Source organism: Oncorhynchus mykiss, chromosome 17, assembly GCF_057628025.1.
Source record: "Oncorhynchus mykiss isolate SJ-2025 chromosome 17, ASM5762802v1, whole genome shotgun sequence".
NCBI classification, from domain to species: Eukaryota; Metazoa; Chordata; class Actinopteri; order Salmoniformes; family Salmonidae; genus Oncorhynchus; species Oncorhynchus mykiss.
Genome location: NC_143038.1, coordinates 3450352 through 3464166, shown reverse-complemented (window position 1 = coordinate 3464166; position 13815 = coordinate 3450352). Strand labels below are relative to the sequence as shown.

General features: G+C 45.1%; 1 protein-coding gene across 1 annotated transcript; it reads left to right on the top strand.

The window, feature by feature from the left end:
• The first annotated feature begins 9284 nt into the window (after nt 1–9284).
• LOC110511450 (uncharacterized) lies at nt 9285–12852 on the top strand. The gene is made up of 3 exons (XM_036949384.2): nt 9285–9549; nt 9641–9693; nt 9784–12852. Exons 1-3 carry the CDS (start codon nt 9521–9523, stop codon nt 12435–12437), a joined length of 2736 nt encoding a protein of 911 aa, XP_036805279.2. The 5' UTR covers nt 9285–9520; the 3' UTR covers nt 12438–12852.
• Nucleotides 12853–13815: the final 963 nt, after the last annotated feature.

Below are 13815 nucleotides of genomic sequence, written 5' to 3'. Positions count from 1 at the left end.
GTGGATCAGGGAATCACCCGCAGCAAGAGCGACATCGTTGATATATACAGAGAAAAGAGTCGGCCCGAGAATTGAACCCTGTGGTACCCCCATAGAGACTGCCAGAGGTCCGGACAACAGGCCCTCCGATTTGACACACTGAACTTTGTCTGAGAAATAGTTGGTGAACCAGGCGAGGCAGTCATTTGAGAAACCAAGGCTGTTGAGTCTGCCGATAAGGATACGGTGATTGACGGTGATTGACAGAGTCGAAAGCCTTGGCCAGGTCGATGAAGACGGCTGCACAGTACTGTCTTTTATCGATGGCGGTAATGATATCGTTTAGTACCTTGAGCGTGGCTGAGGTGCACCTGTGACCAGCTCGGAAACCGGATTGCACAGCGGAGAAGGTAGGGTGGGATTCAAAATGGTCAGTGATCTCTTTATTAACTTGGCTTTCGAAGTCTTTAGAAAGGCAGGGCTGGATGGATATAGATCTATAACAGTTTGGGTCTAGAGTGTCATCCCCTTTGAAGAGCGGGATGACCGCGGCAGCTTTCCAGTCTTTAGGGATCTCGGACGACACGAAAGAGAGGTTGAACAGACTGGTAATAGGGGTTGCAACAAGGGCGGCAGATAATTTTAGAGGGTCCAGATTGTCTAGGCCAGCTGATTTGTACGGGTCCAGGTTTTGCAGCGCTTTCAGAACATCTGCTATCTGGATTTGGGTGAAGGAAAAGCTGGGGAGGCTTGGGCAAGTAGCTGTGGCAAGTAGCTGTGTAACTCTGCAGTTGTTGCCATCCTGTACCTATCCCGCAGGTGTGATCTTCAGATGTGCCGATCCTGTGCAGGTGTTGTTACACGTGGTCGGTCACTGCAAGGATGATCAGTTGTCTGTCCTGTCTCCCTGTAGTGCGGTCTTAGGCGTCTCACAGTAGGGACATGGCAATTTATCACCCTGGCCCAAACTGCAGTCCTCATGCCTCCTTGCAGCATGCCTAAGGCACGTTCACCCAGATGACCAGGGACCCTGGGCATGGTGTTTTTCAGAGTCAGTAGACAGGCCTCTTTTAGTGTCCTAAGTTTTCATAAATGTGACCTTATTTGCCTACCGTCTGTAAGCTGTTAGTGTATTAACGACCGTTCAACAGGTGCATGTTCATTAATTGTTTATGGTTCTGTCACGACTTCCGCCGAAGTTGGCTCCCCTGCCTGTTCGGGCGGTGCTCGGCGGTCATTGTCACCATCCTACTAGCCGCTACCGATCCCTTTTTCGTTTGTCTGTTGGTTTTGTCTTATTAGTTTCACCTGTGTGTATTTTAGTTTAATTAGCTTCCCTATATGTAGTAGTTTGTCCCGCCCTTGTTTTGTGCGGGATTGTTTTTTGTTACTCTGTTGGATGTGGTTTTCATGTGTGTATTCTCCGGACTGTTTGGGCTGGTCTGTTCTATGCGCCCTGTATGTTGTCGTGACCGTTTTTTGTCCGGAGAATAAATCACCATATACTGAATCCTGCTCTCTGCGCCTGATTCACCGCTCCTAGTATCCCATGACAGGTTCATTGAACAAGCATGTGTTTAAACCCTTTACAATGAAGATCTGTGAAGTTATTTGGATTTTTACAAATTATCTTTGAAAGACAGGGTCCTGAAAAAGGGACGTTTCTTTTTTTGCTGAGTTTATTACATGTGAAGTTATAGTCCTGCCGTCAGTGTCCATATTTCAGTTACTATTCCATTTAACCCATACACTTAAATGAGGAATATTCTGTTTATTCATGGCTAAAGGGATACTCATGAGCGGGATATTAAAAGTGCATGTAAAGAGCTCATCCCGAGTAAAGACCTTATGTGGGATATGAGCTACAATCCAGACTGCTGTGCTAATGTTAACATGGTCAATGTCCAGTGGGGAAATGTCAGACCTTATTCATACAGTATGTTCATACTTTAGATGTAGTAATATGTAGGCATCAAATTGTATTAGTCAATTGCACCGAATGCAACAGGTCCTTACAGTGAAAATGCTTACTTACAAGCCCCTAAGAAACAATGCAGTTTAAAAACAAATATGACTAAGAATAAGAAATAAAAGTAACAAGAATTTAAAGAGCAGCAGTAAAATAACAATAGCGAGACTATATACAGGGGGATACAGAGCCAATGTGCAGGTGCACCGTTTAGTTGAGGTAATATGTAGGTGGAGTTATTAAAGTGACTATGCATAGATGATAACCACAGAGAGTAGCAGCAGTGTAAAGGGGGGATGCAAATAGTCTGATTAGCCGTTTAACTAGATGCTCAGGAGTCTTATGGCTTGGGGGTAGAAGCTGTTTAGAAGCCTCTTGGACCTAGACTTGGTTCTCCGGTACCGCTTGCCGTGCGGTAGCAGAGAAAACAGTCTATGACTAGGGTGTCTGGAGTCTTTGACAATTTTTAGGGCCTTCCTCTGACACGGCCTAGGACAGAGGTCCTGGCATGGCAGGAAGCTTGGCCCCAGTGATGTACTAGGCCGTTCGCGCTACCCTCTGTAGTGCCTTGCGGTCGGAGGCTGAGCAGTTACCATACCGGGCAGAGATGCAACCAGCCAGGATACTCTCGATGGTGCAGCTGTAGAACCTTTAGAGAATATGAAGACCCATGCCAAATCTATTCAGTCTCCTGAGGGGGAATAGGTTTTGTCGTGCCCGCTTCACAACTGTCTTGGTGTGCTTGGACCATGTTGGTGATGTGTTGTTGGTGATGTGGACACCAAGGAACTTGAAGCTCTCAACCTGCTCCACTACAGCCCCGTCGATGAGAATGGGGGAATGCTCGGTCCTCTCTTTCCTGTAGTCCACCATCAACTCCTTTGTCTTGATCACGTTGAGGGAATGGTTGTTGTCCTTGCACCACACTGCCAGGTCTCTGACCTCCTCCCTATAGGCTGTCTCGTTGTTGTCGGTGGTCAGGCCTACCACTGTTGTGTCGTCGACAAACTGAATGATGGTGTTGGAGTCGTGCCTGGCCGTGAGTGAACAGGGAGTACAGGAGGGGACTGAGCACGCACCCCTGAGGGGCCCCTGTGTTGAGGATCAGTGTGGCGGATGTGTTATTTCCTACCCTTACCACCTGGGGGTGGCCCGTCAGGAAGTCCAGGATCCAGTTGCAGAGGGAGGTGTTTAGGCCCAGGGTCCTTAGCTTATTGATGAGCTTTGAGGGCACTATGATGTTGAATGCTGAGCTCTAGTCAAAGAATAGCAAAGAATATTAGTGTAGAGTGCAACAAAATTGCATCATCTGTGGATCTGTTAGTGCGGTATGCAAATTGGAGTGGGTCTAGGGTTTTTGGCATAATGGTGTTGATGTGAGCCTTTCAAAGCACTTCATAGCTACAGACGTGAGTGCTACGGGTCGGTAGTCATTTAGGCAGGTTACCTTAGTCCCTGTGCTCAAGAACACTATGGTGGTCTGCTTAAAACATGTTGGTATTACAGACTCGGACTGGGAGAGTTTGAAAATGTCAGTGAAGACACTTGCCAGTTGGTCAGCACCTGCTCGCAGTACACGTCCTTGTAATCCGTCAAGCCCTGCGGTCTTGTGAATGTTGACCTCTTTAAAGGTCTTACTCACATCGGATGCGGAGAGCGTGATCACACAGTCTTCCTGATCAGCTTTTGCTCCCTTGCATGTTTCAGTGTTATTTGCCTCGAAGCGAGCATAGAAGTAGTTTAGCTCGTCTGGTAGGCTCGTGTCACTGGGCAGCTCTCTGCTGTGCTTCCCTTTGTAGTCTGTAAAGGGTCGCAAGCCCTGCCACATCCAACGAGTGTCAGAGCCGGTGTAGTACGATCAATCTTAGTCCTGTATTGATGCTTTGCATGTTTGATGGTTCGTCAGAGGGCATAGTGGGATTTCTTATAAGCTTCCGGGTTAGCGTCCCGCTCCTTGAAAGCGGCACCTCTAGCCTTTAGCTCAGTGCAAATGTTGTCTGTAATCCATGGCTACTGGTTGGGGTATGTACGTACAGTCACTGTGGGGACGACGTCATTGATGCACTTATTGATGAAGCAAATGACTGATGTGGTGTACTCCTCAATGTCATCGGAGGAATCCCGGAATATATTCCAGTCTGTGCTAGCAAACAGGCCTGTAGCTTAGCAGCTGCTTCATCTGACCACTTTTTTTATTGATCAAGTCACTGGTGTTTCCTGCTTAAATTACTGCTTGTAAGCAGGAATCAGGAGGATAGAATTATGGTCAGATTTGCCAAATGGAGGGTGAGGGAGAGCTTTGTATGCGTCTCTGTGTGTGGAGTAAAGGTGGTCCAGAGTTTTTTTCCCCTCTGGTTGCACATTTAACATGCTGATAAAAATTTGGTAAGATGTATTTAAGTTTCCATACATTCAAGTCCCAGGCTACTAGGAGCACCGTCTCCCGGTGAGCGGTTTCCTGTTTGCTTATGGCAGAATACAGTTCATTCAATGCGGTCTTAGTGCCAGCCTCAGTCTGTGGTGGTATGTAGACAGCTACAAAAAATACAGATGAAAACTCTCTAGGTAGATAGTGTGGTCTACAGCTTATCATGAGATATTCTACCTTAGGCTGGCAATAGCTCAAGACTTCCTTAGATATCGTGCACCAGCTGTTATTTACAAAAATACATAGTCCACCGCCCCTTCTCTTACCAGATGCCGCTGTTCTATCCTGGAGGATAGCCAGCTGCATGTTGATAATGTCGTCAATCAGCCACGACTCTGTGAAGCATAAGATGTTACAGTTTTGAATTAATCTTCCGCGTAGGTCATGTATTTTATTTTCCAATGATTTCACGTTTGCTAGCAGAATGGAAGGATGTGGGGATTTATTCGATGGCCTACTAATTCTCAGAAGGCAGTCCAGCCCTTGGCCCCTTTTTCTCCACCTTCTCTTCAAACAAATCACGGGGATCTGGGCCTGTTCCTGGGAAAGCAGTATGTCATTCACGTCGAGATTGTCGGATTCGTAAAAAAAAAATAAAGGATTCTGCCAGTACGTGGTGAGTAATTGCAGTTCTGATGCCCAGAAGTTATTTTTGGTCATAAGAGATGGTAGCGGCAACATTATGTACAAAAGAAGTAAAATAATAAGTTCCAAACAACTCAAACGAACAAAAAACACAATTGGTTGGGAATATGTCAATTAACTCAAATATTCTCTACACACAACAGAATGTCTTTGAACATGTACATTTTTCTAAACCAACTAAATCAAATCAAATCAAATCAAATTTATTTATATAGCCCTTCGTACATCAGCTGATATCTCAAAGTGCTGTACAGAAACCCAGCCTAAAACCCCAAACAGCAAGCAATGCAGGTGTAGAAGCACGGTGGCTAGGAAAAACTCCCTAGAAAGGCCAAAACCTAGGAAGAAACCTAGAGAGGAACCAGGCTATGTGGGGTGGCCAGTCCTCTACTGTTGCTGAAATCATTCACTAACTGCATATTATGAGAATTCTGACCTTCAATTGATCTATTCATTGGAGGGATAACCTGTTATCCTACAGCTAAAAGTGTTTGTTATACACAAATGAATTAAGTAAAAAAAACAGCATTTGAATAGTTCCTATGACTTCAAATTCTGGCATTTTACTATGTTGAACTTTTTGTCTTTGTTTCCAAGGTAAATTATAGATATATTCTCCACACTTCATTAAAAGGAACCTGCTCCTATGTCCCAGCAACAAAAGGAACGGGCTCGCATGCCTCTTCAGCAGAAGCAACCGTCCACAATGCCTCAGCAGAAGCAACCAGCCACAATGCCTCAGCAAGTGTGACGACTGGCGCAAATACCTTAGGTGAAGCAACCGGCTCGCGTGCCTCTGCATTAGAAGCAACCAGCCACAATGACTCGCCAGATGCAACCGTCCAAAAATTCCATCAGAAATCACCTGCTTGACTCGCATTACAAATACCTGGACAGCAAGATTTAAACCAGCCTGGTTAAAACTACACCTTGGCATCACATCTTTGTATTATTAGCCTGTCATGTTCAGTCATATAACCAGACTATACATACAGACAGTTAATGTACTGGCACATGCCTATTTTGATATCTATTTCCCATACTTTTGTCTTTCTCTTTGTCGCTAGCTCTCTCTCTCGTTTTCTCTCCCTCTCTCTCTCACACTCTCACACAGACAGACAGCAGTGGGTCTGTACCAGTCATAGGTGAAGGGGTGACATCCTGCTCTTCATCAACAGGGGGAGTGGTGACTATGAAGTGCTCAAGGACCGGCTAGGTCAGGAGCTTTGGCCCCAGAATTCGTTGAAAAGGTGAGATCAGGCAAGCAGCTACTGGACCTGAAAAGAGCGACTCACCAAAACCTCTATTATATTGGCTATTTGATTCAGATCTTAAGATAATGTCCCTAATCCACTATTTGGAACAAGTTATTTTGAATCAACTCTTTAATTGCAGCTTGAATTTAATTTGTAAATTGATTCATTGGAGTCAGATGTGTTGCACTGCTTTGTGATCTGAGAAAACCCTTACCAAATGCGGGAGAAAAGGAAATGCCCATCAACAAAATTCATATATGTGTATTGAACTACTTTTGACATTGGTCTCGTCCAAAAAAAAACTGATTTTAGTTTTAGTTTCGGTTGCAGAACGTTTTGCTACGCTGTGCCCTACTGAACATAACTATGATTTATTTGTCTCAGTTCCTGTTTGTGCTGGTGAACAGGCTGAAGTCCAATGAAAAATGTCTGGGCATTTACGACAGCGAGTCAGCCATGAAATGGCTCATGCCCGAGGGAGAGATCTCCACTCACTCATAAGAGGCGATCTCAAGGTGAAGCAGGCACTAGTACCCGATCCTAAAACTGAGTTGTAAAACAAACAAATAAATGAATGTAAATAATAATTGTCTGTTTTAGAGTCCGTATTGATTTCTGCCTGAATCTGATGTAGGCTATGTGTGTGCTCTGGTGGGCATGGTGTGTCTTTATGTGAGGACTGCCATCTGCGAGTTGACAACAGCTCAGTGGCTACTCACCACTGAGATTTTGGATCTGATGGTTACAATCGCAACTGACTGACCTCAGTAGACTAATAGGGCCTGGAGGGTCTAACAGAGAAAAAAGAATTGGAATCTGTCTTCAGAAAAAACAACAGTTGAGGATTCCAAATGCAATCGCAAAGAAACAAGAAATACAATAGAATGTGATGCAGTATAATACAATATATATCTGTGTATTTTCATGCAAATGCTACATTTAAGTGCAGACCTGTATTCAAAAACATGTGTATTTCAGTATCTGAGTTATAATATCTGGGTTATAATACAAATTGTACTATTTGACAGTATTTCAAATACTTATTTAATACATTGGAGTGTAAAATAGTGTGTGATTTTGAGTTTTTCAAACACTTTCCAAGTGTATTTCCAAATACATAACATTTAACTACTTATCTTTTCAAATAAAAGATCAGAATACTTACTTTGAATGTATGTGAAATTAATTGAAATATTTTAAATAGTATTTGAACCCGGTCTGATTTAAGTGACATACATTTGCCTTCCAGTTACAGTAGGCCAGCCTACAGCAGTGGAAGAGGGGAGTTTACTAGACATTAAGGGCCGTACAATAAAGTACAGAATGATTGGAGCACTCGGGGTGAATATAAAACACCAGAAAAAAGAACAGATTGTCTGCCTGCTGTGCTGAAAGAAACAGGAGAAGAAAAGGAGATTGGAATTTTCAAGGCACAGACATTGAATCAAGTATAATTATCAGAGATGGATTGCAAGCGGAAACATCAGTCGGAATAGGGAAAACACTTTGGCAGATTTAAGGGGGCTGGAGATATATGCATAGCTATCTAAACAGTGTCATTCGTGTTTATGTGTTTGTGGATGTGTACTGCAATCAAAGTTGAGACAACATTGGAAAAATAGCTTCCACAAAGGAGGGTAGACGGTCAGAGGATGGGTTGTTGTCTTGTATTATTTCATCCATATGAGGGAGACATTTTATGGAGATAGTGGGCACCTCAGAGCTGATCACTATTGTCAAGTCGGTGACAATTGTTGGTCACCGCCTTTCAAAGTGTTTTGCGTTCTGGGGATAAAACATTTCCCACGTGAGTCTGTCGATATGTCGACTGCATGAACTTTACAAAAATCTGCAGAATTTCCAAGTTTCTGCAATTGCTCTTCACCAACTTCATCCTGCAGCCATCACCTGTCATGTGGGATCTCCATTGTCACCCAATCATTATTGTTTTTGTTTAACCCAAGTGAAAAAGAACATGACTGAAACAGGAACCAATTTGCTGCAGTTAAGGTGTAGCCTTAACTGATGTGATTGAGGCTCTCTCTCATTTATTGATTGTATAATGTAACATAAATTATTTCAGTTTGTGAGTGGGTGTTGGAGACATGTTTTTTTGACATTATAAAGGAAACCTTTTATAAACAATGGCAACACTGCCATGGTGATCTGAGCCTTGCTGTTGGAAAACAACTTTACTATCCGAATTTCGGTTGTAGCAGATGCACCTCTCCTGACTTAACTTCTTGACTTTGGTCTACAGTCAGTTGCTTTAGCCTTACCACTCAAACGAGCCCTACTATATGTTTGCCTCTGAAAAATTAAAGCATATGTGTGTGCAGTGTTTGCATAATGTGAGTGTTTAATTGGCGTCTGTCTGAATTCAGAATTTGTCCAAGATGTGGCACTATGTGCAACTGAAACATGTTAACCATCTACTGTTGCTATGCTGAATGAAACACACGGTTTAAAAGAAGGCATGTGTAAAATAATGGTGCCTAACTGCTCATTTAGCCTCTAATCTTCAAATGAACCAAGTGAATTTTGTACAAGCAATAATTTAAACCGATCAATGAAGTGCCAAGACAAAATGTGTTTCCTACATTAGAGCAGGGGTGTCAAACTCATTCCATGGAGGGCCTAGTGTCTGTAGGTTTTTGTTTAAGACCTAGACAACTACCGTAGGTGAGGGGAGTAATTAGTGGCCTTAATTCAGCAATCAAGTACAAGGAAGGAGCAAAAACCCACAGACACTTGGCCCTCCGTGTAATGAGTTTGAAGCGTGCTTTAGAGTAAGGGCTGTCAAACCTGTCAGGAATTCAATTAGAGAATCAACCACACCTGAGTAAATGTCTGAATTCCAAATCAACCCCTAGCCCCTACACCTACCACTTAGTCACTTATGGGTATTTTAAACGATTAGATAGGTTATAGCAATATGGTAATTGCATCACCTTGCCTTCTGATAGGCTGGATGCAATTGTTGCCATATTGCTTATTCAATCATTTCTGATGCACAGAAGTGTTTAGGCCAGGGTGTAGGATTTAGGGGTCAATTTGGAATTAGGAATCAAATGTAGATCAGGGGCTAACAGCTGTCCTTAATTAGCCAATGCCATTAGAAGGGTCTGGGATTTGTTTAAAAGGAGCAACCAAAAAAGCCTGCCAGATACATCATAAGGAATATTATGCTAGGGCTTATACCAGCCATTATTTCTGATTACTGGGGAGCTTTTGAGGCGCAAAATGGCCGTGATGATTGGAATCGCTTTCAGGTAGGTTTTTAAAGTATTGCTCTAGTTTTTTTCCCTTGTACGTCAGGTGTTACAGGTAGCTTTGTTTATAACAGACTTTCTTTTTTTAAAGAGTTTCTTGGCTTTGTTGCCTGCTAATTGGCGGGATAACCTGTTCTACATCAAGTGAGTTTCTACACATGAATTTCAACTAACTGTTGTGGTACCAATAACTTCAAAGGCTGGCATTTTACTTTTTTTCTTTATCTAACCTAGGTGATGGGTATCCTGCACCAGGTTCTGATGCAGCATGGCTCTATACAGGCCCACTTAGGTCTAAAGGATATGGTAATTACAACTCTCCAACAGCTCAATTGCAAGCGCAGCTGACCGAAGAGCAACAGAAACATCTGGGAGCCATCCTGCAAAAGCAACTGGCCCCCATGCCCCAGGCACCTCAGAAAATGTGGTATCCAACTCAAATGCCCCAGCAGGAAAAGCAACCGGCCGCCATGACCCAACAGCAGACGCTATCGGCCTTTTATCCTAAGCAGCTTCAATCAATGTTGTATCCAGCTCAAATGCCCCAGAAGCAACCAGTTACTGAACTTCAGCTTCAGAAGGAACAGGCCTCCATACCCCAGCTACCTCAGCAAGTGTGGTATCCAGTTCAAATTCCTCAGCAGCAAAAGCAACCAGCTACTGGTCCTCAGCAGCAGACGGAACTGACCACCATGTCCCAGAAGCAACCGGCTCCAATGCCTATACCGCAGAAACAACCAACAGCTATGCCCCAGAAAGCATGGTATCCAGCTCAAATGCAGCAGAAGCAACCGGCCACCATGCACCAGCAAGTGTGGCATCCAGCTCAATTGCCCCAGCAGCAAAAGCAACTGGCTACTGAACCTCAGCAGCAGAAGGAACCGGCCTCCATAACCCAGCAACCTCAGCAAGTGTTGCATCCAGCTCAAATGCTGCTGAAGCAACTGACTGCCATGCCCCAGCAAGTGTGGTATCCAGCTAAGCCCCAGAAGCAACTGGCCGCTGATCCTCAGGAGCAGATTGAACTGACCGCCATGCCCCAGCAACCATGGTATCCAGCTCAAAAGCCCCAGCTGCAGAAGCAACCGGCTACTGAACCTCAGCAGCAGAAGGAACCGGCCTCCATAACCCAGCAACCTCAGCAAGTGTTGCATCCAGCTCAAATGCTGCTGAAGCAACTGACTGCCATGCCCCAGCAAGTGTGGCATCCAGCTCAAATGCCCCAGAAGCAACAAACCGCTGAACCTCAGTGGCATCCAGCCAAATTTCCCCAGGAGCAACCAGTCCCTATGCGTCACCTGCAGAAGGAACTGACCGCCATTCCACCACTGAGGCAATCCGCTCAAATTCCCCAGCAGCATAAGCAACCGGCTGCCAAGCATCAGCAATTGTGGCAACTGGCCCCCATTCCCCAGCAGCCTCATGACGTGTGGTATCCAGCTAAAATGGTCCAGAAGCAACAAGCAGCTGCAACTCGGCGGCAGAAGGAACTGACCACCATGCCTCAAGAGTGGCATCCAGCTCAATTTCCCCAGCAGCAGAAGCAACCAGCCCTAATGCTTTTACCGCAGAAGGAACTGACCGCCATACACCAGCAACCTCAGCAAGTGTGGTATCCAGCTCAAATGCCCCAGAACCAACCAACCACTGAACCCCAGCAGCAGAAGCAACCGGCTGCTGAACCTCAGCAGCAGAAGGAACCGGCCACCATGCCCCAGCAACCATGGTATCCAGCTCAAAAGCCCCAGCTGCAGAAGCAACCGGCCGCTGAACCTCAGCAGCAAATTGAACCGACCGCCATTCCTCAGCAAGTGTGGCATCCAGTGCACATTCCCCAGCAGCAACAGGAACTGGCCACCATACCCCAGCAAGTGAGGTATCCAGCTCAAATGCCCCAGAAGCATCTGGCCTTCATGCCTCTACCACAGAAGCAACCGACCACCATGCCCCAGCAAGAGTGGCATCCAGCTCAAATGCCCCAGCAGCAGAAACAACTGGCCACCATGCTGCAGAAGCAACCAGCCCCAATGCCTCAACCGCAGAAGCAACAGGCCACCATGCCCCCGCAAGTATGGCATCCAGCTCAAATGCCTCAGCAGCAAAAGCAACCAGCTACTGAACCTCAGCAGCAAATTGAACCGACAGCCATTCCCCAGCCACCTCAGCAATTGTGGCATCCAGATCAATTTCTCCAGGAGCAGAAGCAACCAGCCACTATGCATCCATTGACCGCCATTCCATCACAACTGTGGCAATCCGCTCAAATGCCCCAGCAGCATAAGCAACCGGCTGCCGTGCTTCAGCAAGTGTGGCATCGGGCACAGAAGCAACCGGCCCCTATGCCCCAGCAGCCTCACGACGTGTGGTATCCAGCTAAAATGGTCCAGAAGCAACAAGTCGCTGCACTGACCGCCATGCCGCAGACACATCAGCAAGTGTGGCATCCAGCTGAATTTCCCCAGCAGCAGGAGCAACCGACCGCCGTACCCCAGCAAGTGAGGTATCCAGCTCAAATGCCCCAGCAGCGGAAGCAACACACTGCCATGCCACAGCACCAACTGACCCCCATGCCTCAGCAATTATGGCATGTAGCTCAAATGCCCCAGAAGCAACTGGCCCCAATGTCTCAGCAGAAGCACTACGAAAGCACTGAAGATGGTGCCTCTAGTAGCACTCAGGCCAGCATCGTTGAACAGTCGGGTGTCATCCCAATCTATTCCTACAGTTCCAAATCGCACTACGAGAATGGCAGAACTGTCTTCTCCCAAACCCGCTACACTCCTAGGGAGGCTATCCCTGTTGACAGTGGAAGTGCGCCCAAGGACAGTTTTGTTGGTACTGGTGCACCAAGTGTATATCCATCACTAGTGAAGGATTCTGCAAGCTAATGGTTCACTTTAACCTGCTCTGATCTTTGCTCTCTGAATTTGAAGTCCTTTGTACTAACCATATTTAAAAGGAAAATGTAATGGATTCATCCTCTAGAAGCTAATGGTGAGAATTGTTTTTGACATTGGTTACTTAACTTTCTGTGTTGCTGACACTGCATTTCTTTCTGCTTTTGTTTTGACCAGGAAGTTGCTGGTGCTCTTGCTACGCTAGAGTGAGGGAGTACATGAACCATTTTACTTTCAAAAATGCCTTGTCTCTTTGAAATAATGGTTCTCGTGTCCATTGCTTTCTAATTGAGAACAGGTGGTGTTCAGTCTGTAGTAAAAATGACTGTTCAGTTAATTCTTTGGTTTTCTAATCTTTTACCTTTGCTACTGATTGTTCAAAATAAAAGCTTGGGTCTACATAAGAGCATTTGTCAAGGGGTGAGTTGTCAGACATTCTTCATATGTTCATACTTAGATGTAGGCATGCATTGTATAGAATGAGACGGTCTTCAACCTAGGTCTAAGTTGTTGGTCAGTAAGATGACATAGGGAATGTTTTTTATATGGTCAGACCATGGCTCATTTAGCTACTTAAATTGAGTGACTTTTTGGTTTCAAACTTGCATTTGGCCTTATACTATAGCCCATACCAGAAATGGCAAAGAGTCAAATCAGTTTAGGAGTGTCTGTTCCATATCTAGCTGATGGCTCAAATGTTATTTTTAGATGCGTCAACCCCTGTTGGCACATCTACCTCCATACTTCTGTTTGTATGGGTTACCTGTCTTACAATTGTGGGGTCATAGAGGGAAATGTAACTATGTTCGGGAGTCAATTTCCCATAATTGTCAGTTTGTGGGCCAAACCGTTCTGAAGCTATAGATGTTTTTGAGACTGCATTTTTGGGGTGTCTAACCAACACCACTGTAGCTCGGCCCCTGTCCACCGCAGATGCGTAAGGGCGACAGGCGGATGCAGTGTATTGAGACGCAGCCCATTCAATGTTCTAGCTTCAACTGGATTTTGATGGGCCTTTCACTTTGACTGCCTCAATACTCTTGCCCTGTAGCCCATTCCTCCTTGTCCATTTCTTGTACCACAGACTCCTATGGAATGGATTCGGTGTATTTGATTTTTACGATGCCTGGAACGGTTTAACCGATCAATTAACAAATATATTCTGTACAGACTGTCTTCAAACATGCACAGTTTTCTTAACCAATTATTAATCTAACTGCGTAGTATGAGAATTCAGCTCTTAAATGGATCCATTAAGTTCCAAAGAGGAAGCTGGTAGGCACTAGCATGACTGTTTAGCTAGCATAAGATGTCACCCAGGTCTTTGGGACAACTTGACATTTGCCTGTTGTAGTTGACTGTTTGGCCA

Excerpts from the sequence above, each read along its gene's own strand:
- LOC110511450 (XM_036949384.2), top strand. The coding sequence starts at position 9,521 with ATGGCCGTGATGATTGGAATCGCTTTCAG. Across the intron at positions 9,550-9,640 it reads ATGATTGGAATCGCTTTCAG|AGTTTCTTGGCTTTGTTGCC; the intron begins GTAGGTTTTTAA and ends CTTTTTTTAAAG. Across the intron at positions 9,694-9,783 it reads GATAACCTGTTCTACATCAA|GTGATGGGTATCCTGCACCA; the intron begins GTGAGTTTCTAC and ends TATCTAACCTAG.